The sequence below is a fragment of the Fusarium solani genome (genome assembly GCF_023522795.1).
Source record: "Fusarium solani strain SB1 chromosome Unknown bctg00000005, whole genome shotgun sequence".
NCBI classification, from domain to species: domain Eukaryota; kingdom Fungi; phylum Ascomycota; class Sordariomycetes; order Hypocreales; family Nectriaceae; genus Fusarium; species Fusarium solani.
The window spans coordinates 856803-882679 of record NW_027072153.1 but is presented as its reverse complement, the minus strand read 5'-3'; the positions used below and the strand labels follow the sequence as shown (position 1 = coordinate 882679).

Below are 25877 nucleotides of genomic sequence, written 5' to 3'. Positions count from 1 at the left end.
TTGTGATTTGTCGATGTCCGGTTCTGTAGGTGTGTTCCCGGGGAATAGTTGAAGGTTGAAGCTCTTGTAAGAAACGGCTAGAGCTGATTGAGGAAGTGCAGATGCAGAAAAAGTAGATGGATATTTCGCAGTATGTGTTGAATGTACAGGTTGTCGTAATGTCGAGGAAAGGGCAGCAAAGTGAGCAATTGTTGAGTAGTTTGAGTTGGTTGATGGTCGTTTCGGAATCAGAGGCTCATTGGAGGGTATTCGATAGGCTGAACAAAGGGAATGATTATCGAATGGTCGTGACGGCGAGTTGCGAAGACCGAAGCGGCCGAAGAAGGTTAAAGACAAGAAAAAAGAGATTCGTTATAATGACATGGATGCGTTTTTTGGTTGTTTTCAAAAAGAATGACTCTGACAGTTGAGGAGTTGGGTTGGGGAAGGACGGCTGAGGACGAGGCCGACCAGAGGGTTTATGAAGGTTGACTGGAGTGCGGAGGAGGTTGTAGCAAAAGAGGGGATCCGGATTCGACGTGGCCGATGAGTCGACGTGTCGGACCAGTCAAGCTGGCACCGGGATATAGGGGAGCGGAGCTCACCCGGGCGGAGTTGCTATCGCTCAGCCGGGGAGGTTGAGTCACGCGGGCCGGGTAGGCCGAGTTACGGAGTCGGGGGCGGCTGGGCGGTTAACAAAGTCGAAGAGCAAGTCCTCGACGACTCAATGCAGCACAAAGCGAATCTATGCGAAGTGTCCGACTGCAGGTAGCGATTCGTTGATGGGCCGAGGTTCGGCGTCGAACTAGTCGAGATGCCGGTAAGGAGTAGCTGGCTCGGTGAACGGCAACTCTATAGGTAACGGAACGGAGCAATCGGCTCTAGGCGAATAAGGACTTGGAAGTCTAAGCAGCGACAAACAACACAAGTCAAGGACGCTTCTTCTTCTCGATAATGACCCAAGCTGGATGTATTGGTTGATGGCGCTGGTGTTGTCGTCGCTTGAGTCACAGCTGGGCAGCGTTGCTTGCTTCGGAGGTGGTGGCGAGGCGGAGTCGTTGGGGCGTTGAGATTGGGTGATGGACGGTTTGACAGATGAGATGGGAGTAGATAGGGAGAGAAGAGTGGCAAGCTCGAGAAGAAAGAAGGCCTTTGAAGATGCGGAAAGCGTGCAAAAGAAGGGAAAGAGAGGTGGAGAGATGGCAGGGAGACGATGATAAGAAAGCAGGGGAAAGAAGACGAGAGAAGAGAAGTGAGTTAGAGGGAATGGCGGTGATGGAACAAGGTGGAGAGGGATGGATGGCCATGGATGGATGGGATGGGCCATGGGATTAGTGAGTGACTGAGCGAGCGAGCCAGGCTTGACAATAGCGACGCCCAAGACCCATCCAAGGCAGGTGGAACAGCGAGTAGGAGCGAGGGAAGAAGCGAACGGGGGGCGTGCCTTGAGGGACTAGCCACCTTGGGTCAGGACATGAGCGACCTGCCGACTGAGGTACCTCCCCGCCTTGGTTTGCCTGCGTGGATACATGCATTCGTGCTCTGGCTGCAGTACCGGGGCGGCCGGGGTTCGGAGGTGGACGGCCAAGGTGGAAGGCAGGCACGAAGAAGGGACGGCCAAGGACAGGTATGCGTACCTACCCACCGTGCTGTACAAGATGGCAACACTAGGACCACCAAGGCAAAGGCAGGTACGATACGTAGCGAGCTGCACTGTGACCCCCCGGCCCCGAGCATAAGCCCCCCTGGCTTTTTCTCATTGCTCCACTCGAGGCGGCCTTGATTGATTCCCCTGCCACCCGACCATTAGTGCAAGCCCACGGCCAGCGAGCGGGAGGCTAACGCTCAGAGGTTTCCCTTGGGGGAGGCTTGTGTCGTGGGCGAACCGCGAGCGAGGATGGATGGCGCTACAGTGGGACGATGGCCACGACGGGACAAGGCAGGGCCTGGCCGGCCAGGGAGAGAATGGCGGCATGAAGAACTGCAGCGACCAGACCAGAAACAAGTTGGGGGACCAGGATTGGCGTTGGCCGTCGATGCTGATACAGTGACGGGCGTTCCCTATCGTCTCAGAGTCAGGAATCATTGCGACAGCAGCATCAACAACATGACGACAATCGAAGATCGAGATTCGTTATCGGAGCACCGTTATGCATGCGATGCCTGTACTGTATTGCACAATTCGTGTTATGTACAGTACAATTCGGATCCCTCGACGTAACCCGCTATCAACACGATGCACCCTTCCGTCTCACTGAGCGGGCAGCGTTATGATGGGATTGCGACGGACCTGACGTGACGTGACGACTTGCCCCTCTGAGCCTAGGCAATCAAGTTGCATCGCTCTCAACACTGTGCCCTCGACGACGGCACGGCGCCCTCTGGCTCTGGCTCAGGCTCAGTGCGGACAGTCACGCTGGCGCACGGCGGGTCGGGGTTCCAGTTCTTGGCCCCGGAGTCCATTCTCATCATCAACGGGAGTCATCAGCGTCCGGTGCCGGCTTGCGACAATCAGTCACACGGAGGGTACGTGGCCCAAGCGGGGAGAATTGGTGACGGTTCGAGTACCTTCTGTCGGCGTCCAGCTGCCGGGCTCCTCTGCCAGAAGCTCCAAGGTGTCCTCGACGGGAAATGACATGTTGGTCAGCGTGACCCTACAGTACGCGCCCCCGTCGCGCACGGTACCTTCGCGGCAGAAACAGAGACAGTCGGCTTGGGGGCATGGCGGGCTCAGACACTGGGAGGACCTTCTGGACCTCTCTGGACGCAGCACCGTGATAGCGGCTTCACCGCCCGATACCCGTGTGGGAGGTATCTGCAAGGCCTTGACTCGGTGGTTGGGCGACCAGCCCGTCCTGTACCAGCCGGCGCAGATCCCAACACGGCTGGGCAACAGAGCTACTGCTGGACGCTGACGAGAGGGTGTACGGGCACGAGGTCTGAATGGGCTGCTTGCCCAGAGGACGCAGCAGTGCGCGTGGCACCAATGGGCTCACGGACGCAGAGAGATGCCATCCCCAGGTTTTACTGGGGCAACGAGGCGAATACCGTCCCGTACTCAAGCCCAGGGTCGTCTTCCCCCAACAAACTCGGGGTCACGAACTGGGAGGTGCTGCTTCTGAGGTCCTTCTCGATCTGTCCCCGTGAACAAGGAGTGAGCCCATTTCTGGGCGATCCCGAACAAGAGCGCAGACAAAGACCCTGATTTCTCGGACTCGTTTACGGCGTAGACCTTGTGCACAGTAAATCACAATTCACAATTCGGCTTCACCTTGTTCATGCTTTGGGTAGCTCCCGCCACAGTGACAGACGGCTGCCAGCCAACAGCAATCCGACCAGGACTCGGCCAAGCCTTGGTTCAATTGTGCAATTGAGCTACAATGGTACAATGGCAGAATGGCAGATCTCGAACTCGTTCCTGGACCGGCTCCTGGCCATCATTTCTCCACCCGATGTCGAGATATCGATAGCAAATCATCCCTGTCGGAGCTATCAATTCCAATGCCCCCAGCTTTTGCCGCCATTGTTGTCGATCCTTCCTTCGTCCCGACACTCGCTTTAACGCTTGAACCTTTGGCGTCTTGCTAATCTTATCAGCGAATTGTGCCTGTCAGTCTGTCTGTCTCAAGTGCTCGACGAGCGGGGCATGCAGGGCCTCGAATGGCTTTGGTGGTGCCTGGGGTGGTCATGCACTCCTGGATCCTGCATTCCAGTTGGGCATGCCACCCTGGCTTCAGAGACCTTCTTGGTCTCAGAGCTAGCGATCGTGGAGCGCGGCTGGAGAAACTCATTGTTTACTTTGGAGGGCGAACGAGTGCCATACAGCAACCGCCAGAAGCTTCGAGGTTGGCGAGGGGTTGGCTGTCGTCTCGTACCGAGCAGCCGGTGCGCGTCTGCTGCTGCTGCTTACGACCAACATGCTGTTCTTCTCGTACTCATACCCAGAAATAGAAGGGTGTGTGCAGGCTGCTTAGAAGGCAGTGCACCAAGGCTGGTACTGTACGTACGTGGAAGACTGTGTACGGTGGACGACGGTGGACAGAGTCGTCAGTTCTCGACTGTGACTGGGCAATGTCCAAGGGTCCGTGTCGCATACTGTCCAGCCATGCACAAAGCTTGGGCATCTCTCGACTCCGAATGCAGTAACAAGTAAACATATGTGCACAAAAACCATGAGGCCAAGGGGAGGCCTGATACAGATGCTTGGCGTCCAATCCATTCCATTCGGGATAAACAACAACAACAATCCATCCCACAGGTACCTGTACCTGTGCCTCCCACCTCTTGGAAAGCGTTGATCGTACAATCTTGCCAAGTACCGAGCGAGAATGCAACGTGCAACACGCAATTGTGCAACGTCTTTGCCCCGAGTGGCCGGTTCTGAAGGACGCGCCCGTGATGCATCACTTTGTCGTCCTTGGAGATGCCGACATGCCAGTCTCCACAGGCGGTGGAGAGGACAGCAAGCAGCAGACAGATCTCGAAGGGCCCGCCCCAACAAACGGGGTCCTGTGATGATGAAGCATAGAGCTTCCGCGGGACGACAGCTGTACTGTATAGCTTCGTAATCCAGCATTCCCGGCTTGTCTCTACGACCCCGCTTCCCGCTCTGTCAGGGCCCTGATCAGGAGAAATTAGATGCCGTCATGGTCTTGTCTCGTGTGTTCGAATTGGCCCTGTCTGCTTCTTTTCTTGTTTGCTGCTAAGGTCTGGGCTTGCGTGTCTCATCTTCCCTGACCCCCGTCGTTTCCGGTTCCCCCCCATGGCTGTCTGTGACAGTCGTCATATTGGAAACACAATATTTACAATTATCACGCACTGTATGATGGGAGATCAACTCATTTTCAGACAGAGATTCGGCAAGGGCGGGAGGAGGGGAGAGATTGAGGGGGGAAGGGATGGGATGGAAGGGGAAGCCATCTTCAGATTGACCTCCTGACAATCAGATTCTTCCAGATTCGCCTGACAATGGGAAGGCGAGTGCATGTCTCTCTTGTCCAGGGTAGCACAATGTCATGGGATTGGGGACACAGGCTACACAAGGGATGTGACCCATCACCTGGTTCTAGGCTCAAGGTGAGGTGACCGAGAAGCAGAAGCCTCTCAGCTTCAGGTCTGGCGCCAGGGGAGGCTGGGGACGGGCATGTACAGTGTACACGGGATCAATAGTCAGCAGCCACGCAAACAAGCGTTTCCACAGGCTAGGTCGTCAAGTACCGATGACCTATCCCCTTCGCATCGTGCCGACAGGCCGCATCCTGCGCGTCCTCGCCCAGCTTTCCACCACGAGGCCCAGGAACTCCACTGTTAACCCGATGGAGCTTGCAGGGTCCTTGACGCTCAAGTGGGAATAGGCGACAACAGCTGTTTTTTCCTCATCTTCTGCTGCATGAACTGGCCACCTGGGGGCGTAACGCCCGTGGATGCTTCTGGCAAAGTCGTCAGGGATTCGTATTGGGCTGTTACGGGATTAGCGACAGTCACAGGGGAAGGGGAGTCATCTCTTTCTTTCTCCGGAGTACGGAGAAGCGAGTAGATGATGACACTTGTCACGGAGCCCAAGAGATCCAATTTCCTCCGGTCCTGACCGCACCCGCTCCGCTCCGTCCTCCGAGCCGGGTGACGTGACTCCTTGGATTTCCGAATTGACCTACCCTGCAGAGCAGAACGGAAAAGGGAAGCAAGCTGCACGTTGATTGGCCAGAGCTCAAGGCTGAATGGATCTTTGTTTGGAAACCTTCAACCTCTTGACCGCTTTTCCTCTTGAAGCATGCGCCGTCCAATCCAACGCTGCCATCCTACCACCTTCTATTAGATTTCCAGATTCGATCTTCAGCTGCAACACAACGACACTCCTTTCTGCTGCACCAAGCTTAATCTGGATTCAGCTCATTAAACGCAGGAGAAGATACTTCACTCAGAGAAGGAGTCAGAAGGTCAGAAAAAAGACCGCGCTCGGAACGAAACTAGCGGCCCGCATTGAATCCAGGAACAAGGACCACCAGCTGCCACGGCCTCAGCAAACATTTTTTCCCATTGAAACAGGGATTCTCTTCTTTGGGCTCAAACAAGGCCGAAACGGGAAAACGAAAGAAAAAAGTTTTTCATATTTTTGTCTCTCGGTTCGGTTCATCTTGCTCCGCCTCAAATCTCACTTCTTTTTCCGGAGCATCTTCTTGACCGCCTCGGGTATCTTGCCGTCCGTTCATCATGACTCTCAATCTCGCCGAGTACGACGTCCTGGTCTTTGATATTGGTAAGAGTGAAGTTGTTGTTTGTTGATATTGAGTTGTTTCTGTGAGGACTATTCTGGGTCTATGGATGTAGTATCATCAATTGTACTTCTCTTCATGTTGTTCATTTATCAACACCTTCAGAATAGCTTAATAACACACGCTTGCAGAAGGAACCGTCTGTCCCATCTCCTTTGTCAAGGACGTCCTGGTAAGTCGTCCCGTATTCCCGTCTTACTGCTGCGTGTCTCGCGCCCTTACCGCCTCGGAAACTGTTTCCCCTTACCCATCCATCCATGTGCCACCACCTACCTACGGTACCTCCGTCCATCACTCCCCTTTACCGCCTTCCGGGCCCGGACCTCCGTCCGGGAACCCACTGGAAAAACACCTTCCCCAACCTCCTCATCTCCCGGGCCTCGGCCGATCACCTGCCGGCCCTCACACCCAGTTCTCGGTGCTCCTCCTCCTCCCCCCTGGCTGCCAAACCAGGTTGTGCCAAGTTGCTAGTAGCGCAGGTCTCGGACGTATGCAGGTTGTTTGCTTGATTGCTTGTTGTTGCTGGCCGCAGACACCCAATCTTTCCAGCCTCTCCCGTCTCTCCTTCACCGACTTCTGCTCTTTCACACGTTTTTCCTGCCCAGTGTCGTCACTCAGCAACCCGACTGACCAAGTGCTGGCGCTAGTTCCCATACGCCCTCGAAGCTCTCCCCAAGGTCCTCGATCAAGAGTGGGATAGCCCCGAGTTTGCAAAGTACCGCGATGCCTTTCCCGAAGAGTATCGCAACTCGCGCCCCGACTTCGAGGCCCACGTCCGCGATCTCGTGAAACGCGACGTCAAGATCGCCTACCTCAAGTCCCTCCAGGGATACCTCTGGCTGCAGGGCTACAAGTCGGGTGACATTGTAGCTCCCCTCTTCCCCGATGTTGACCCCTTCTTCAACCAGGCCGTCAAGGACGGCAAGAAGATCATCATCTACTCGTCTGGCTCTGTCCCGGCCCAGAAGCTCCTCTTTTCCCACACAAACTCGGAAAAGTCTGACATGACGCCTCTCATCGCCGACTACTTTGACACCACCAATGCCGGACCCAAGACCGAGGTTGACAGCTACAGGAAGATCATCTCCAGCCACCCAGAGCACAAGGACCTGGGTAGGTGGCTCTTCCTTAGCGACAACATCCACGAGGTCTCAGCTGCCGTCGAGGCGGGTATCCGTAGTGTGCCCGTCATCCGTGACGGCAACGCGCCCTTGCCGCCAGACAACTCTCTGACCAAGCTCGCCATCTCCGAGTTCAAGCATTCGGAGGATGCATGATAGACAGCTGCAAAGGTCCCGGTGGGGAAAGGGTAATCGTCGAATCGTGTGGCACCTTGGTGCGGAGATGCAAAGAGTAGTGACTCGCTAGACATTCTAGTCCCCCAAATCTGAGACCGCACCGTCCAGCTGATCTTTGCTCACTGGTGATTTTGGTGTGCCCGTTATCCATGCATGCATTGCCGTCGCATGTATCGGTGGTGCGACGCGGCATACTGCGAAGAATCGACCCATCTTCCCCATCGCAGTACCCAGTAGACGTTCGCCAAGACTCAGTAGATAACCTCCTCGTCCAGATCAAGTCGATCCTCTTGTGCCAGTTCATTGCCGTGTGCCCGAAACTCCATGAGTTCGTCCATTATGGAGGGGGAGTTGGTTGGGCACGCGCGCATATGCAGCTCGTTTGAGGTCCCACGCGTTGTCGTGTCCATCCACATCAGTTAGCTTGAATGAGTGGTCGAGGCCTTCAACGTCATAACAAAGTTGTTTCGTGTTCTCCCTGGGTTAATCTCCTTCTTGGCAAAGTCGGACCGCTTATCGGAGACTCCTCCAGCTCTCCTCCACAGTGAGTAGGCCAGCTTCTGAGTCATCTTGGACTTTTCGCGAACATAGCCAAGCATCGTCATCAGCTCTTCCAACCGGGTCTCGGTAAAGTATCGTGAGTTGTCAACACAGCTGCGAGGGAGAACCACAAATAGACAAGGAAACAGCTTTTCAGCCGTCACCGCCGAATGCTCAGATGCAGGTCGAAGAAAGGAGAGTGTTCTCAGGAGCATCTGACCACGCCCCTCGGCTTCGGGCACGAAGTTGAGCACCAGACTGAGCGAGATGATGTCAAACAACTCAGATTCGTCCTTCGGCAACGGCCGCTCCATGAAGTCTTGCTGCTTGATCCCTGGCTCCTGACTGTTGAGGTCGATATGCTGCATGGAAAATATGCCACTCGTTGAACACGCATTACGCGTGCTCAATGCACCAACCTCCAACATCCTAAGGGGTTGGGAGCGTTTCTTGAGATCTGACACCGGCAGCCACTCGAGGAGAACTCTTGACGTGTCACCTCCTCTGTCGACACTCTGTCCCTGCAGACTCGCCTTTTGGTAGTGATCGAGGCCACCAAGCTTGGCGATTTCCGACGCAAGTCGAGACTCTGTGTCCTTGTCCCCCTTGGCCGCGGCCTGCCTCCTTTGCTTCTCGAGCTGGTGGTGTGTGTTGATGAGGGTCCTGCTCGCTTTCCTTGACATGGACCGGGAAGACTTGGCAGTTGGCGGACGGCCGCTGGAAAGGCTTTTCAGCCTTGTCTGCTTTTTGGAGACCATTCTTTCCTCCAAGTCGAGAAGCCTGTCGTGTTGACCCTGAACTAGGCTTCAATCCCCTTGAATCTCAACTAAGATATATGTTAGTCTCAGGGGAAAACTTGAATACGATGTCTTGAACTCACTCTTCGGCAATACTGATGAGCCTCCTTCAAACAGTAGAGTCGTATGAAGTATACGTCATTCCAATTGGAAAGACATATTGATCAATATGAAAATTGGCTACAGATTTTGAAGGACCCTTGCAGCTTAGCTCCCTATTTCCAACCCGCTCTCAGCGACCTCGCAAAACTGCGATTACCTAACACAGCCATGGTCAAAATTCCCCTCGCTCCGATCACGTGGTTTTCAGAGCCAAAGTCCCTTTGGCCAATCAGATCCTCGCGTTCGTCAACCCTAATCGACAATCCACACAGAAGCTAAATTCCTCTTTTTCTCGCGTTCGTGAATTTGAACTTTTGATCAACCCCGACGACGACAACCAGCACCACTCGACAATCTTCGTGCTCACGACAACCCATCGACACAATGGCCGGCAAGGATACCAAGGGCAAGAAAGGTACGACATGATCTGAAAGAAGCAAAAGAGGGAGAAAGGAGAAGAAGAGGTGGAATCAAAAAATTCAAGAGGGAACGGCGACGGGAATTCTTTCGAAGCGATGCGATATTGGAAACGATAATCTCGGTCGTCGATACGATACGATGGATTCTCGAGCCGAACTCCCGCCTTGAACATCCCTCTCTCTCCTCCTCCTCTCGAGCTTCAATACTCCTCTCCGCGCATCATGCAGCAGCAGACTTTGCGAGTTCTGAACAAGGGCGATTGCTGATGCTTCTTGTGATATAGCCCCCAAGGGCCTCTCTAAGGCCAACGCTGCCGCCAAGGCTGCTCTCAAGGGCGTAAGTTGAACAATCCTCACCCACGACGGCGCAACACCAACTGACCATCATCGCAGGCCAACTCCCACAAGAAGACCAAGGTCCGATACAGCACCTCGTTCCACCGCCCCAAGACCCTGGTCGTCTCGCGCACCCCCAAGTACCCCCGCAAGTCGATCCCCTCGCAGCCCCGTCTCGATGAGCACAAGATTGTCATCCACCCTCTCAACACCGAGAGCGCCATGAAGAAGATGGAGGAGAACAACACCCTCGTCTTCATCGTCGATGTCAAGGCCAACAAGGCCCAGATCAAGCTTGCCCTCAAGAAGCTCTACGACATTGACACCGTCAAGATCAACACTCTGATCCGGTAGGTTTTCAAACGCACATTTGACATGGTTCTTTGCTAACAGAGTTGAAAGCCCCGACGGTTCCAAGAAGGCCTACGCCCGCCTCACCCCCGATGTCGACGCTCTCGACATTGCCGCCAACAAGCTCTCCCTCGTTTAAGAAAATTAAACGTAATGGGCTTGTGGGTTTCTGGCGTGTCTTTGGGTTGGTTTTTTGGTCTGCTGAAAATGCGAGGCATGGGCATCGGAAAAATTAAGGCGTACAAAGAGCTTGTCGTTTAGAGTGCAAATGATCATGAATTCAAGGCCGCCCAGCACGCCGTGCCCGTTGGAATGAAAACTGTAACTGTGAAGAGTCGTGTTGCGAGTGTTATACAAGTGAATGTGAAAAGTTGTGTTCTTGTCTATCATTATTGCCGAGTGTCATTCAACGTAGAGACGGTTGACTGTCGAGACGGACCAAGGCCAAAGCATGCCCAACACACGAGGCACCCGTAGTGTCTTCCCCTCATAATATACACGGCCGTCCGTAAATCTCTTCAACCGACAAAGCCGAGCCAGTCCTGGCCATGTCCATGACCCGTCTATTGTACAAACTCCTCCTCCTCCTCCTCCCACTCAATACAAATGTCATTATTGCTCGTTTAGTTGCGCATGCCGTTCAGGTGCTTCATCGTGAGGTAGTTGACATCGAGGAATCGCTCGACGCAGTTGGCAAGGCACGTCTCCTCGCCCTTGTCCAGCTTGTTGTTCTTGATGCTGCCCTGGACGCACTTGTTCCAGCACATCTGGGTCAGGCTGTGGGTTTCTGTGCACATCAAGTCAGTATTTTACCCTCTTCACTTTAAATCTCTGGTAAACGTACGGGCCTGGATTTGCGAGCGCTGCTGCTCGTTGGCGAGGAACTGGCGCAGCTCGTTGCGATCGTTGTCGTTGAGCTTCTCGAGGTCGGCGTTGTCGATGGAGATCTGCTGGGCACTCATCTTGGCGGTTTGTGTGTGTGCGGTTCGTGACGGCGTGGACGGTGGACAAGAGAGAGGTTGTGTGCGAGTTGAAGACTTCTGTGAGTGTCGGTTCAAGATTTTCGATGATCGCAACGCTTGAAGCAGCTGACCAATAATGGGCCGTGGAGGGTTCGCGGGATGGACCCACCACTTGCTCCTCATGAGTAAGGCACTCCAACATTGTATCAAGAGAGCAACAAGAGAAGATATTAGGCTGTTGTTGGGTTGATAACTGCCTAGATGAGTGAGTCCGCTGTGTATACTGTTATAATCTCATGCTCATGTGAAAGTCTTGTCAACCTCCAATCTTCATATGATGTCATACAGTCACACAACCAAATACGCCAAGACTATAACTCTATCAGTAACCTCTATTGACTAATTACTTAGGAATCATTATAATGATCCTGCAGAGAATACCCTTCTTCGTGTGTCCATTTCTATACAGAACACGCCTTCAAGTATCTACACCAGTCTAATAAAGTCCAAAGAAACCTTAAAGAATGCACGGCGCCTCAAAGACAACCCAATATAAACAACATCTAGATGTAGCGCTTCCACCGGGCAAGCAACATGAAGATGATGCAAAGGAAGACCATGAAGCTAATGATGCAAAAGAAGGCCGTCAGGTTACCAGGATCACCAAACGGAACCGGCACGTTCATTCCAAACACACCGCTGACCAAGTTCAGAGGGACGAGTACCGAGGCCAAGAAGGTGATCTTGCTGAGAACCTCGTTGGTGTGCGTGCCTTGTGCGATGCTGTTGATCGAGACTGTCGCCAGGTAGTTGCTGTGTGCCCGGGACAAGATCTTTTCGAAGTGACCCAGGTTGGTAGCCATGGTCACAACGTGATCCTGAATGTCACCCAGGTACATGCCAATGTCCATCCGTGGAGTCACCTTGTAGTTTTCGTTGCATCGCTTGGTGAAACCACGGAGAACATCCGCCTTGCCGCCCAGAAGCCGGAGCAGAGCCAAGCAGTTCTTGCGGGCGCGGCCAATGGATCGGAGGAATGAGTTGGAGTCGTCCTCACGCATGACGAACACCTCATCCTCGATAGCATCTGCCTCGAGCTCAATCTGTCGAATGACGGGGCCAAAAGAATCGACAATGTCGTCACTGTATGTATGGTTAGACCGGTTTGTGTAACCAAGAAACGGTCGATACTTACATCAAAGCATAGCAGATCCAGTCACTGCTAAGAGCGACGTAATCCTTGAGGGCCGTAATTCTCTTGCGGACCTGAGCGGCGTGCGAGTTGGGCTCAAAGCTAAAGCTGAGTGTACCCTCCCGGAACACAATCACATATGTGTTGAAGGGCTCATACTCGATGCCGTCAGGCTCCTGAACAACCGAGAAGGAGCGGAAGCAAGCAAAGTAGTACGACGGGAAGAGTTCAATCTTCTCGCGAGCCTCCTGCGTAATGATATCCTCAATGGTCAGGGGGTGGATACCAAAGGCCTTGCAAATGCTCTGGACCTCGTCCTTGGTGGCCGTGTTGACGTTGAGCCACCACACGCCATCTTCCTCATCTTCTGGAAGCTCGAAAAGCCCACGAATGTCCTCGCCAGGAAGCACAAGATCTCCCATCTCGGCCGCATGGATAGTAGACTCCCATGCCGAAGAGAAGAAGCTGTACCGGTTGGGGTCAATCGGCGCGGCGTGAGGCTTCTCGGAGACGGGCCCCTCGGCACTGGTCTGAGCGGTCTGGTTCGTCTTCTCACGTGTCATAGAGTCTTCCGAGAGTGGCTCCATAATATCTCCATCAATGGTCACCATCTGCTGTGCTCGAGACTGAACCCGCTGATCCTCAAAGCTCTGGCGTTCAGCAGCCCTCTCGGCCGCACGCTCAGCAGCTTGCTCATTGATAAAGTTCTCGAGATAGTCAAAGTCGATATAGAGCTGATCCTTGTGGTGGCTTTCTTTGACGGGGAAGCAGACGTCCTCTTCGGCAGTTCTATTGGTAGAGATGCTGGCATTGTCATTGTCGATGGTGTGAGGCTTGCTCCGGTAGCTCCGCTTGCTCGAGATGGACATGGCACGGCTCACAATATCCTCATTGTCGGGCCTGGGCTCGGAGAAGGACAAGTCTCGCTCTCGGCGACGGGCCTGAGCAAAAGCCTTGACCGAGTTGGGTGGAGAGATGGAGCGGTCCGTAGAGTCCACAGTAGGTCGACGGCTACGGCGAGTAGTCGGGGAAGCATCGCCGGCCTCTTCATCGATAATGGCCTCTTCGAAGTCGCGAACTCGGATGGCAGGGGGCGCAAGGGTCTGGTTAGGCTCGCTCTCAAACTGTTGAGCACCGTATAGGCTGTCAAAGGTGCCACGGCGGGGACGCTCGACCCTCTGAGTCGAGACCGACTGGTTGCGGTGGTCGTCAAGCTCAGGGACGGGAGTTCCGTACCGAGGCATGACGGCAGATTCTTCGTGGTCAGACATTTTGAATTGACGTGATTGTTGCCTTAGGGGTATCTATGCCGATATGATGACGGTGTGTCGTGGGTGAAAGGGGGTTGATCCAGGGGAGGGAGGTTGGTGACGGACTCGAGATTATAGTCCCATAGCTTGATGATTATACTGGCGTCGTCTGCTCAAGTCGATTATAGACGTCGCACCCGGCGCGGCATGGGCGCGCCGCGTCTGGGTTTTGTTCAATGCGAAACTATGGCCCGGCGGGTGTCGCCAGTGGCCGCTGGTGGTGAGCCGGGAGGATATATAGGAGCAGGAAGATGACGGCGTGGTAGTATCGAAAGACCAGTTATGGGGGCTTCTGGTTTACTCCGCTGTAGACCCAGAAGCTGGGACCGAAGAGCGAAGGGAGGGAGACGTTGGAAAAGGCGAGTTGAGCCAACTTGAAAACTTGAATCGAGATAGGCGAGACGCCGGTTATTCGAGATGATGTCGAGTGGCGTGGTCGAGGTGGTTGCGCGAGTCGACAACAATAGGAGTGGTCGAGATGGAAACCCTTGGGGATTCGATGAGAGTAGTCTCTGGAAGAGAGCAGAGGTGCATCAGCCTAAGGGAGTCGGGCTGATTTTATTCTGTAACCAAGATTGTTTTTTTTTCTTCTCCTTGGGCCTGAACGGGGGGAGAAGACGGGGCCGGGTGACGATGCTAGGGCCTCTCGTATGACGGTGCAGGGTCAAGGGCCAAGTTGGATGCCGGCGCGGCTAGGCCTGACGAGATTTGTTCTCGTTTCTGGTCGAGCGCAGCCGGGTTGAAGTGCTGTACTCAGAAAGAAGCCGGTTAAACAACGAGCACGAAGAATAAAAAATAACTCGTGGGTTGTTGAGAGCGACGAAGCGAGGGATGAGTTGGGTCAAGTTAAAGAGGAGTTGGGATGGGGTTCCTTAAAAAAAAAAGAAGTGGGAAGGGCTAGTTAGAAAAAATTGTCTTTGGTGGTGCCGGGGACCGAGTGGCCGATGGCGCCAATGACTATCACAAGCCGAAAGAGAGCTCTCGGGTTGGTCAAGAAGGAAGAAGGGGAGGCCGCCACTTCCCGAAATTGGGCACTTGTCCTGCAGGTTGAGAGCTTGGCCTGACTCTTCGTCTTTCGTTTGGTGTGTGCCGGCTCCTTCCCCGATTCTGGGAATGTCTGGGCGCGGCATGGAGCATGGATCCCGCATGGATCCTGCCATGGTTTGCAGTGGGCGCCACACCCAGACTCGGGATTTGCAGCGCTGCCATGCGCCACATCAGGAACGCCTCAGGCAATTGGATCCTGATAAGGTCCTGACGGGACGATACGGCCTGATAAGATAGTGCCATTGGCCAGGCCGTACAGAACGGAGTCAGAGAAGGGGTGGTACGTACCTCCGTTCTGGACCCAGGCCAGGCTGTTAGCACCCGCCTCGGCCGCTGAGCTCCATCGTCTCAATGGGGGTTGCTGCTGTGCTGTAATTAACAGCCCTGCCAGCGTGGTCCCTAGGTCAATGATCCATTCCTCCATACCATCAAAGCAGCCATATCACGTCGCCAGCACGACAGAGCCAACCCAACCAGTCGCGGATCATCCATTGCAGCCGCTATCGCCTGACTCGCTTTCCACCGTCCGCCATTTTATCCGACCGACCAAAGCTTGTTTCTAGTCAGTTTCCTACAAGCGGCATAGTCACCGAACCCGTCTACAAAGGGCCAGCTGTCGACACCACAGCGTGACAATCACATTCTCGTCTCCCGATCGGAACTATCACGAGCCGTAGACTCCCGGAATACAGCCATGGCGGACCAGGTTCTTGACCAGCTGCGAGACGTCGTTGACGGCCAAATTGTACTTTCCCCTTGTTGCTATGCTGGCCAACATTGGATCTAACTGAAGCTTTCCTGCAGGACTTTGAAGGTCAGAAAATCGCCGAGCTCCTTGCTACGGTTCTTCTCGTCATTTCAGGTGTATGTTCATTCCTTTCCCCGGTCTGACCCAACTGATTGACTGACCCTGCTCTAGCTTCTCTCCTTCGTTGTCGGTTACGTCCTCCAGGATATCAAGCTCGCCGTCTACATAGGGCTGGGCGGCACTGCCCTGACCTTCCTCCTCGCAGTTCCCCCGTGGCCATTCTACAAGAAACACCCAGTCAAGTGGTTGCCGGCGGGTTATGCATACGATCTTGCGAGCAAGGGAAATCAATAAATTGGCTGGCCTGCCTCTGGCTCGGCTGTGTCATCATGTCTAAAGCTATCAAAGCTTGTCCATACTCTGTTGGCAGTTCTTTTTCCCGGCCAAGTCTTTTCCTTGCCGTCGTTGAATATGATGCTTGAATGCGTCGCTTTCTCTCTTCATCGTCCGTACTTCTGGAACTCCCAGTCTCTGTTGTCCAATGGGCAGACAGATCGGGCCTTTAGCCATCGTGAAATGCAGTGGAAATGGAAAGCATGCTGGATAATTGTCAGCCAAAGCTCGTAGTAAGCCCATAGTCATCTTACGTTGCAAATACCCCATGCCACAGTGCACTCCTCGCTGGTGGCAGAAGCCTGGTTGGCCTGGCATTCGATGCCTGTGACCCGTTGTCAGCACATGCCCATGATCTCATGAAGAGGGCGTGATAAATCTTACAAAGGTCCATGATGTGGTTTCGGCAAATGGCGCAGTTGTCGACGACGATGTCCCAAGCCCAAAGAGCAACGGCATTCCACTATGCGGTTCCAGTCAGCATTAGGCACAGCAAGACCATGCCTGGATGATGGGTTCGCATCATACCTTCTTCACCTCGAACTTCTTCTTGCCCTCGACAGCCTTGCTGCTGGAACCCTCGGCCTTCTTGGCGACGGCGCCAGGCGCATCGCTCATCTCGACATCAGCCATGGTGAATGTAGGAGTCTAAGGTCGGTGTAGGTATATGGTGGTTGCGTCGGGCGGGATACGGCGGCGCAGTTGGTTACTGGTGATGGTCAGCACGAGACGTTCTTGCGCGACAGAATGCGGCGAGTGTCGTGAACGGGAGTAGTCAAGGCTAGGGTTGCGGTCGAGAGATCGAGGTGGAGGACGTACGAGCTGAGTTGATAGACAGGTAGATGCTATGGACTGTGAAGGCCTGCCTGCAGTTGTTAGAAGCAAGAATCTGACAGAAATGCGGGCTAAGGCGACTGCCTAACAAAGGAGCACCTTGATGGTGCAGAAACGAAGGGAGACTCACAACTGCTTATATGTTTGGCCAAAGTGATGATGCGGCTCAGAAGATGGACGGAAGGCTGGAAGTGGGATGGAGAGCTAGGCAGCTAGGTAGAGATCCATCCATTCCGATCCGGTATCGTTGGCTGTTGGCCGCCTCAGTCACAGCGGGCAGGCTGCCTAGGTACCTACTGGGCACAAGGGCGCGGGCAGCCCGTGTCAGCCGCCAACTGATCGCTGAGTCCCCTATAATTACAGGGCATTCACAGAGAGGGGCAACTCATGCTGCCAGGGCTGTAGAAACACTTTAATGGCGGGGTGATGATGACCTAAGCATTCTGGATGGGCGGCCAGGCCGATCGTGGTCGGGAAGCATTAACCGTCGCTTATCGTGTTTTGATAAAACGTTAGGTTGCTTCTGTCCAAGACGCCACCAAAGAGTTGAGTTTGATTCACGCATAATTGTTAGGAACATTCTTTCGTTGAGAGGACCTTCTAGAAATACAACACAGTTAATCTCAAAGTTTGAGCCTGATCAACCCCAAATGCTTCCATGGATACCCAGTCGTCGCTGAGTTTTTCTGCTGTTTGCGTCAGGTGCGGATTCTGGTAAGGTCGTGTACCCAATCGCTACCCTGTTGGGCGCCTGGGCAGACTCTGTTTTTGCTGCGTTGGTAGGTGCGTGCTTCGCCTCGCCCTGTCACAGGCTCTGAAGCGCCTCAGGCGCCCACTCACGTCCCTTGTTTCCCGTCCCGCAGCAGGCCAGTCCGGTCCTGTTTCTTCTCCCTCCCACCACCCAGCGAGCGTCATCGCCTCTTCCTTATTAACTCGCCCTCCCGTCTTGCTTCCCCCCTCATTACTCATTCCTGGACTTAACTTGCCTTGCGCGCACCATGATCAGACTAGACAACTCTTTCTTCAGGATAACTACTTTCTATTCAATCGTCACGCCCGCTTCCTATTCATCACATCTTTCAGACAATCCTCCCGGATCTTAATTCGTCCTTTTCTTCTTCGCGCCTGTCGCAATCCGTCGCAACCGCCCTCGACAGTTTCGGTTTCGTCTCACCCTTCTTCTCCCACTCACGCCCCGACCGACACCTTTGACGACTCAGACGTCGCCACCAACACCATGAGTGAGACTCCATCTCAGCCAACAACCACACCCGCGCGCCGTAGGCAGGGTCGCGGGAACGGTCGCTCTGCCGCCCACAAGGCATACGCCTCGGAGAATGATGTCGCCAACCTCGACCCTTCTCGCTATGAACGTGGTCCACGAACTCCTCAGAAAGGTGCTGGCACGGATTCTTCCGCCGCCCAATCGAATCACACCCACTCTAAGCAGCGATCTCGGAACAACAACAATAACAACCATCACGGCAATAACAACAATCATAACAACAACAAGTCTCGGAACAACAAGAACTCCCCCAACTCTCCAGACTCTGCCCGTCCCGGTCGCCGTACTCCTCCGAATCAATCATCCATGAAGTCGACTGCTGGCCCTGCGTTCGCCGGAGCAACCTTCCACGCTTCTCCCGCTCCATCCGCCCTTCCACTTCCCAGCTTCGTCACCCGGTCGTCTATGGAATCGCCCAGTGCCAACAGGACCTTGGAAGATGCTGTCCAGGAGCCTTCTCCTCCCAGCTCTAACGCACCCACTCCTTTGCAGCAACCCTCTTCTGCTGCCAAGGGATCTCCTCTCGACTTCATGTTCCGCGCTCATCGTGAAGAGAAGGAGCGCCAGCGCAGTGGCAGTTCTGCCAGCTTCCGACCCTCTGGCCTTGCTCACGATTCGCCTTCTTCTCAATCCCCATTCGAACCTGGCAGTGTTCCTAAGCCAGCAACTCTTCCGCAAACGGCTCGTGCCCAGGCCCGATACAATTCCGGTCCTATCGACAGCGCCGACCTAAACGCAACACCCGGCCAGCCCATGGGCCCGGCCTTCTCAACACCTTATCAAGAGCGTATCAAGGCAGCTCGCTCAAACTCTGCGCGAACCCCTGCTACGCTGGGCTCTTCACCCTCTCACCCAAGGTCTCACCTTGAATCAGACGACCCTACTGAGGCCCTCAAGAAGTTCCTGTTCGGATCAAGCGGTGCCTCTGCAGCCAAGACTCTTCCTAATGGTTTCTCTTCTGCCCCTCCTTCTCAGCCTTTTAATCATCCCCGTAGCGGCCCTGGTGCACCGGTTGCTTACGAGGGCCGTCCCAATAATCTGCGGGCTATGGAGGATGATCTTCGACGTATTCTCAAACTTGACTTGGCGGCTGGATCTCCAGGCCAAAACCCACGTCTATTTTCCTAGACTCTACACAAACACACACACACACCATCATTCTGGGCGTTTGACGGTTCAGGGGTTTTCATTACTCCTTTTACATCTCTTTTCGACTGACGGCAGTCCTCAGACCAGACGGCATCAACGGAACGCGATATATGACGACGGTGTTTCTCGTCACATGACAGGGGAGAATCGGCTTTGTCTCTTGGACTTGGGCGTTTCAAGGATTCAAGACATATCGGACGGAGTGTCGGGTTAGGCTTTGTGATTCAGCTATGGGATACCTCGGAGTCATCTACTGATTTTTCTTTTACTGCTGTCTCAGACTCTGCTCTTAAAGGAAGAGCCTACAGGTCGAGACGGTGGGTTGTTTATATCGAGGGAGCCTGGATGTACATTTGGGATGTGCGGGTTGTATCACGATCAATCATTTGCTTCTTGGACTGTTTTTGACGATACCCAAGGGTTTTTTCTTTTTCAGTTCATATGAAAGCATGGCGGATAGGAGGGGATGGAGCGAGATGTTGGCAGTAAAGACGTTTTTTGGCATCTAGTATGAGGCGCGTTGGTAGCGATGATTACTGGTAGTTGATGAATCTCATGATGCGTTGCCCAGCAACTGGCTCATGTGCAATAGAGTGACATGTTTTATAGTAAAGTTGCAAGTCTGATGGGTGATTCATTTTATTGTTGGGATATACAATAGTATCAAGGTCTTTGGTTTGGTTGGGGTGTAATGTGTAGAGGCACGAGACTTGGAAGCAACTCAGTTAACCGTGAGATCGATCCAGCAGGGGTACACAGTAGCAGCGAGACTTCCAGGGCCCCAAGGCGCACAATCAATTTGAAGATTAGTTGCATCACTTCTTGGACTTCTGCCTCCTCTTTTCCTCTCGCGAATACATCATCCCATGAGAAAGAAGCAGATACTTGGAAAAGAAGTCCTCGGCAAAGTCGTCAAACTTGACATAGTCGGCACCGAGATGGTAGGCTGCTGCAATGCCACTAACACAAGCAAGTTCGTGCATGTTCTGGAACCATCTGTCAGTTTCCAGAGTCAGATATAGAGTTGGGGGAACATACAACCAATGTCCAGGAGCCAGCAAAGAAGGTGCTCTGCTTGCCGTGCAGAAACATCATGCCCGGAACGACACGCAGGTAATGCTGCCACCTATGTCCTAGCTGATGCCACCAGTTCTTCTTGATGATCTTGGACTCGTCAATCTTGTCAATCGTCCACTTGTCACGCTCCTGACTGTTTAGGAAGATGGTCTGATACACCGGCTCATACGCATCCCCAGACTCGAGGTTTGCCTTCTTGAGCTGATGCTGGTAGTTGCTGCAGTTGAACGACATCTCAATCTTCTTGGGATCCTGGGGGTACGTGTACGTGTAGTACATGGGCCGGAAGCCTGGGGAGTCGCCCCCGCCCTTGGAGAAGGACACCTGTTTCTTCTGGTCATCCGACTTGGGCTCGGCGCAGAGATTAGGTTTGAAGTGGGTTTCGTAATGCTCCTCGAAGTACTTGGAATCAGAGTGAGTAATGGTAATATCGTCGTAGAAAGCTGCGCCCCCGAGGACGAACTTCTCACTCATGGTGGCCGTCTTGCCCAGGAGGTTGAGTGCAGTGTCTGCGAGAACGCAGAGGACCATGCCATCAAATGACTCCTCGGTGACCTCCTCGGTCTTGTTGTTCTTGATTCGGAGCTTGACACTATTCTTAGATCTCTGCAAGACTGCCTCTACCTCAGTGTTGGTCCTGACATCGGCGCCCTTGCTCAACAAATCATCCTTCCACTTCTTGTAGAACTCGTGGAGATTATCAAAAGTGACCATCTTTGGTAAATTAGGCAGCAATGTCTCCGAGTCGTAGTCCCATAGCTTCATGTTGGGGTCATCAAACAACCGCTCTACGATAGCTGAAGGGACATTGGCAGTCTGGTTCCCAGTGCCGAGGAAGAGGGCGATGAGGGGGTACACCATCTTGTCGCCAAACTCTTTGCTAAAGAAGAAGAGCCGCATCATGACTCTAATCGGGATAAGGCCGAAAACCGGCATTGTCCACTTGATGAACTTGAGGAAGAAGCCGAACCTCTTAATGTCAGACGAGAACTGGGAGATGAGCTTGCTGGGGAAACAGTTGGTCCAGAAGCGATCTTCCCCCTTGCCGAACGAGACCTGCAGCTCGACCTCTTCTGGTGGGTGGCCATGCTGTTTGAAGAAGTTGAATGTGTGCTTGAAGATCTGGACAGCAGGTTAGTACCGCCGATACCTCATGAGGACGTCGTAACTGACCGGAGAACCGCCTTGCACCCCATTGTTCATCCAGGCAGCACCGTATCGTTCCTCGTCGAGAGGGATTGAGGTTGCCTGTCCGCCCACAACATCGCAGGCCTCAAGCACAGTGACCTTGAATTTGTTGGGGTGGTTCATGAGAGTGGCCGCACATGACTGTGATCTGGTCAATTGGTGTTGATGGCTTACAGTATGGGTTAGGTAATTCATCACTCACCATGCCGGCTGCCCCCGCACCGACAATCACGATATGCTTTTTATCGCTGGTCATTCTTGCAGATTGAAGTCACGGCGATATTAACGGTGAGATTGATGAATGCAAGAGGCGTGGTGGCACAACGACCGAGATATAAGGCCGGGTGGCTTCGTGGACGTCATTGACTCTGCTCCAGCCTTGCAACATGATCGGAGCCACCATGCAAGGAACTATCCACATCTCGGAGGCACCGCGGGTCATAGACTGCAGCCATGGTATCTGGTGACCAGAAGGGCCTGATTGAGGGCAACTGCGACAAGAAGCCACGCTGTGATATCGAGGCTGTGATATACACGACATTCATGTCGCATCCCGCGTCTTCTGTAGGGTAGCTCCACCATCACCCGATCACCTGCCTCCCTTTGACAAGGATCATGGGCGACACGATGACACGTGACCTCGCGTTGTATAACATTAAGATGGATGTGAATGCAGGGATCTTGACGTAGCAAGCCTCGTCTCGACTTTAAAAGATGACGTCCGTTTGATTAAGCCATCCAAATTCAAAAAATTACACTCGATAACCGTCGCCCAAAACCCCCAAACTCAGTTGACTTCATCCAAGCACTTTGCCTTCAGGAACCAACGCTGGAGCCGAACTGGACGGCATGACTGGATCCCGCCAAGATGTCCCCGACCCAGGGAGCGACATGGACGAGGACGAGGCGCTGCGCTATGCCATCGCCCTCTCGCTTCAGGACCAGGAGAACCAAGATCAGCAAACATCATCCCAGGTCCCACTCGCATCAGCTTCTTCAGCTTCATCCAGCCGCCGGAACGGGACTGGCTCGGGCGGGGCCTCGTTCGGCCTCCTCTCGCTCGATCGCAAGAAGATGGAGCAGGAAAGGCTGCAGAGGTTGGCCAAGCGGCGCCGCTCTCCTTTGGACGAAGACGACGACGACGTTGTAGAGGTTCCACCGCCCAAGAGAAAGACGCCCGTCGAACCGTCTAGGTCTCTGCCCGGGCCATCGCCCTCGCCGCCGTTTCCAGGCGGTGTCGTCAAGCGGACTTGGGCGAGGGGATATCCACGCACTTCCGAGGACATCAAGATCGAGGAGGTGTTTCAGAAAGATAGGCTGGAGCTTGCCGTCCTCAGCTCATACCAGTGGGATGACGAGTGGCTTCTATCAAAGATCGACCTCAGGAGGACCAAGTTGCTGCTCGTGGCATATGCGGCAGACGAATCCCAGGTGTGTGTCAATCACGACTGACTCGAGGTCTCCCCCTTCGGGAATTCGTGACACGGGACAAGACCTGGAGGCTGACGACGGACCCTGCCACAGAAGAGAGAAATGCAATCCAACACGCCACCGGGCATCAGGTTCTGCTTCCCGGCCATGAATGGGCCCGGGGCGATGCATTCCAAACTCCAGCTGCTCAAGTATCCCGACTACCTCAGAGTGGTAGTACCCACTGCGAATCTGGTCCCCTACGATTGGGGCGAGACTGGCGTCATGGAGAACGTTGGTAGCTGAACGAGGCTGCGCCTACCGGGGCGCCCTTGAGCATGATTTGCTGACCAGATCTCTCCAGATGGTCTTTTTGATCGATCTCCCCAAGCTAGAGGCCTCGGTCGACCACCAACCAACCCATTTCAGTACCGAGCTCGGCCGATTCCTGTCAGAGACCGGTGTTGGTGCGGGCATGGTCAGCAGCCTCAGCAACTACGATTTCTCAAGGACGAAGCACTTGGGGTTTGTGTACACCATGTAAGCCCGCCCAAACCCGCGATAATCCGCCAGCCAGTCAACCAGTCAGTTCAATCACTTGTGATAGCGACCTGACCTGACATGGCTGGGCGGACCCCACCTGGATGATGCGCTGATTGCGGAATTTCAGCCCAGGAGGTCATGTTGGTGATTCTCTCAAGCGAATAGGTGAGTTGACAGGTCGTCTCTGGCGAGATCCTGTGTAACAGTGGCTCACATGGTGGTCGTCGTCTCCGAACAGGTCACTGCGGACTCGGCAACAGTGTGGCTTCTCTCGGACTAGCCACCGACGACCCCGTCGAGGTGGACATAGTGGTGGGTGCCGTCACTGCCGCCGCCGAATGGCAACTCGAATGAGCAAATCGCTAAGAACCATTGGACCAGTGCGCTTCTCTTGGATCCCTCAACTACGACTTGGTGGGCGCAATGTACAATGCCTGTCGAGGTAAGGAGGCACCTCTACTCAAAATACTGTGCAATGCGCTGCAATGCACTGCGCTGCACTGCACCCCTCTTCCCCTTCCCGACTGACTCCACCCCACACATGGCCCTTGGATCGCCGCGATGTGGACTGACGGAGACGGATGGCCTGACGCGCGACATAGGAGACGATGGCCTGGCCGAGTACAAGTCGAGGATAGGCCGAACGGGCGCAGCAGCCAAGAACAAGTCGTCAAGCCCATGGGCAGCCAAGCTAAAGGACCGTTTCCGAATCTATTTTCCGACAGACGAGACGGTGGCCCAGAGTCGAGGAGGGCGCATGGTGAGTTTAGTTTCTGCCCGTCTTGTTTGCAGATCGGGAAAAACTGGAGAATCCTCACATGCAAACAAATGACGAGAGCAAGAGGTGCTGCAATCAGTAACTACTGTATGTACGCTAACACAAGAGGCGCGGGATGCAGGCTGCGGGCACCATCTGCGTCCAGCCCAAGTGGTGGCGCTCGGCGACCTTCCCCACCGAACTGGTGCGGGACTGTGTGAACACTCGGGAGGGACTCTTGATGCACAGCAAGATGATCTTTGTGCGTCGGGTCTCCAAGAGTACGGAAGCGGAAGATGGAGCTGGGCAATCGCGTGCGGAGCCGCGACTGGGCACAAGACGCGGCCAGCATGAGCCGGATCGCCATGATGAAAATGATGATTCAGCGGAACTGAATGCGGCGGTGCTATCTCCGGGTTGGGCGTATGTGGGCAGCGCAAATCTGTCGGAGAGCGCGTGGTGAGTGAGACCCTTTTTTTCTTAATCCCTAACCCCCTTTGTGAGACATGGGGGAAACATGAGACAACAAGACACCAAGCGACATCCATCCACGGACGGTGCGATGGTGCCGTGGTGGAGCGCCCTACGAACTAGCTAGAGAGTCTTGGGAACGACTTAGACGGAACGGTGACGAGTGTATGAATCTGACGCTGACGGGTTGCGGCCGCGATGCGCCAAACAGGGGCCGCATAGTCAAGGACCGAGCGACAGGGCAGCCCAAGATGAGCTGTCGCAATTGGGAGAGCGGCGTTGTGGTGCGGGTGAGCAGCCGCAACAGCAGTAGCAGCAGTAGCAGCAGCGGCATTAGCAGCAGAGGCACCACCAGCAGCATGGCCCGCGCCAACGCCAACGCCGGCAGCACCAGCAAGAACCACCACCAGAGCAGTGCCGTCCTCGTCAGCTTGAGTGGTGGCAGCACCGAGGTCAAGGCGGCGGAGGCCCAGGCACGCGTGCAGGCGGGGAACCCATCGGGCGAGCCGGACAAGGGAGGCGATACGAGCCATACCCAGCGGCAGCAGGTCACGGACATGGGCATATTTGATGGGACGGTTCCAGTCCCGGTGCGAGTGCCAGGGCGACGCTACCGAGCAGGCGAAGAGCCCTGGTTTTACAGCGGCCAGGGCTGAGTGACGAGGGCGGCGCGGGCGCATGTATTGGCCATTTTGGACCACCACGACGTCGATGAAGATGCTGATGCTTGCGTCTGATACCATTTTCGATGTTGTTGTTGGCCTTTGCGCTGCGACTGCGCCATTTCACCAGTCGAGCACGGGGCATATTGTACAGTAGGGAGAGAATGCATGTGAATGAAGGTGTATGGGTAGGGTACTGTAATGGGTATGGGTAGTGTAGAATGGACAGATTGTAGATTGGTCAAGGAGGGGGGATTTCGGCTGATTGTTGTGGTTATGACGATGATGATGGTGATTGTAATGATGCTGACGATGTTGTCGAGTCTTGTAATACTGTATCTGTCGCTGGAGGCTGGCGCTGGCTGGCTGGCGGGCTAGCTGGCTTGCTGGGCATTCTCACTCAGCACGAGAAGTGGCATGTATCATAACTGCTAGCTAGGGGACTGCTAAGGCACGAAGACGTAATTGTAAGCTATCTCGATTGTGTGTCATGCCAAGATGGGAGTTGGTAGAAGAGCCGTAGGACCGGGGGAGGGGGGCGGCGCAGCGCAGTAGCAGCAGCATCAATTCGAGTCGGATGGCGGGCTTTCCAGCTAAAGCCCGCTCGGTATGTAACGGACGGACACTATGAGGAGTGCGGCCGGTACAGTGTTGTCGGAGCCTGACACGGTACCTATTACGGTTACGGTAGAGGGAGAGGGAGAGGGAGAGGGAAGGAGACGGACAGAGAAAGAGTATTAGAAAGCCAATTGGAG

At 54.3% G+C, this 25877-nt stretch overlaps 11 protein-coding genes across 11 annotated transcripts; 5 read left to right on the top strand and 6 right to left on the bottom strand.

The window, feature by feature from the left end:
- Positions 1-6189: 6189 nt before the first annotated feature.
- Positions 6190-7528, top strand: MRS44_008696 (uncharacterized protein; the record flags this gene model as incomplete). The annotated part of the gene is made up of 3 exons (XM_046269643.2): positions 6190-6235; positions 6383-6423; positions 6899-7528. 3 exons carry the CDS (start codon positions 6190-6192, stop codon positions 7526-7528), a joined length of 717 nt encoding a protein of 238 aa, XP_046132149.1.
- A 440-nt stretch (positions 7529-7968) lies between these two features.
- MRS44_008695 (uncharacterized protein) lies at positions 7969-8847 on the bottom strand (the record flags this gene model as incomplete). The annotated part of the gene is made up of 1 exon (XM_046269644.2): positions 7969-8847. The coding sequence occupies one exon, from the start codon at positions 8845-8847 to the stop codon at positions 7969-7971; it is 879 nt and encodes a 292-aa protein (XP_046132148.1).
- Positions 8848-9372: 525 nt separating this feature from the next.
- On the top strand, positions 9373-10233 carry MRS44_008694 (60S ribosomal protein uL23; the record flags this gene model as incomplete). Its single annotated transcript, XM_046276307.2, has 4 exons — positions 9373-9403; positions 9692-9744; positions 9801-10093; positions 10146-10233. 4 exons carry the CDS (start codon positions 9373-9375, stop codon positions 10231-10233), a joined length of 465 nt encoding a protein of 154 aa, XP_046132147.1.
- Positions 10234-10717: 484 nt separating this feature from the next.
- MRS44_008693 (uncharacterized protein) lies at positions 10718-11056 on the bottom strand (the record flags this gene model as incomplete). Its single annotated transcript, XM_046270957.2, has 2 exons — positions 10718-10881; positions 10939-11056. The coding sequence occupies 2 exons, from the start codon at positions 11054-11056 to the stop codon at positions 10718-10720; spliced, it is 282 nt and encodes a 93-aa protein (XP_046132146.1).
- Positions 11057-11619: 563 nt separating this feature from the next.
- MRS44_008692 (uncharacterized protein) lies at positions 11620-13519 on the bottom strand (the record flags this gene model as incomplete). Its single annotated transcript, XM_046269645.2, has 2 exons — positions 11620-12199; positions 12252-13519. The coding sequence occupies 2 exons, from the start codon at positions 13517-13519 to the stop codon at positions 11620-11622; spliced, it is 1848 nt and encodes a 615-aa protein (XP_046132145.2).
- A 1780-nt stretch (positions 13520-15299) lies between these two features.
- On the top strand, positions 15300-15707 carry MRS44_008691 (uncharacterized protein; the record flags this gene model as incomplete). Its single annotated transcript, XM_046269642.2, has 3 exons — positions 15300-15350; positions 15410-15469; positions 15525-15707. 3 exons carry the CDS (start codon positions 15300-15302, stop codon positions 15705-15707), a joined length of 294 nt encoding a protein of 97 aa, XP_046132144.1.
- Positions 15708-15853: 146 nt separating this feature from the next.
- On the bottom strand, positions 15854-16379 carry MRS44_008690 (uncharacterized protein; the record flags this gene model as incomplete). Its single annotated transcript, XM_046269641.2, has 4 exons — positions 15854-15952; positions 16001-16071; positions 16131-16209; positions 16275-16379. 4 exons carry the CDS (start codon positions 16377-16379, stop codon positions 15854-15856), a joined length of 354 nt encoding a protein of 117 aa, XP_046132143.1.
- A 1438-nt stretch (positions 16380-17817) lies between these two features.
- MRS44_008689 (uncharacterized protein) lies at positions 17818-18993 on the top strand (the record flags this gene model as incomplete). Its single annotated transcript, XM_046273850.2, has 1 exon — positions 17818-18993. The coding sequence occupies one exon, from the start codon at positions 17818-17820 to the stop codon at positions 18991-18993; it is 1176 nt and encodes a 391-aa protein (XP_046132142.1).
- Positions 18994-19829: 836 nt separating this feature from the next.
- Positions 19830-21535, bottom strand: MRS44_008688 (uncharacterized protein; the record flags this gene model as incomplete). The annotated part of the gene is made up of 4 exons (XM_046269640.2): positions 19830-20000; positions 20053-21213; positions 21265-21420; positions 21482-21535. 4 exons carry the CDS (start codon positions 21533-21535, stop codon positions 19830-19832), a joined length of 1542 nt encoding a protein of 513 aa, XP_046132141.2.
- A 197-nt stretch (positions 21536-21732) lies between these two features.
- Positions 21733-24452, top strand: MRS44_008687 (uncharacterized protein; the record flags this gene model as incomplete). Its single annotated transcript, XM_065621023.1, has 8 exons — positions 21733-21848; positions 22086-22710; positions 22804-22983; positions 23054-23229; positions 23439-23544; positions 23614-23674; positions 23835-23992; positions 24117-24452. The coding sequence occupies 8 exons, from the start codon at positions 21733-21735 to the stop codon at positions 24450-24452; spliced, it is 1758 nt and encodes a 585-aa protein (XP_065477095.1).
- Positions 24453-24579: 127 nt separating this feature from the next.
- Positions 24580-25203, bottom strand: MRS44_008686 (uncharacterized protein; the record flags this gene model as incomplete). Its single annotated transcript, XM_046269637.2, has 1 exon — positions 24580-25203. The coding sequence occupies one exon, from the start codon at positions 25201-25203 to the stop codon at positions 24580-24582; it is 624 nt and encodes a 207-aa protein (XP_046132139.2).
- Positions 25204-25877: the final 674 nt, after the last annotated feature.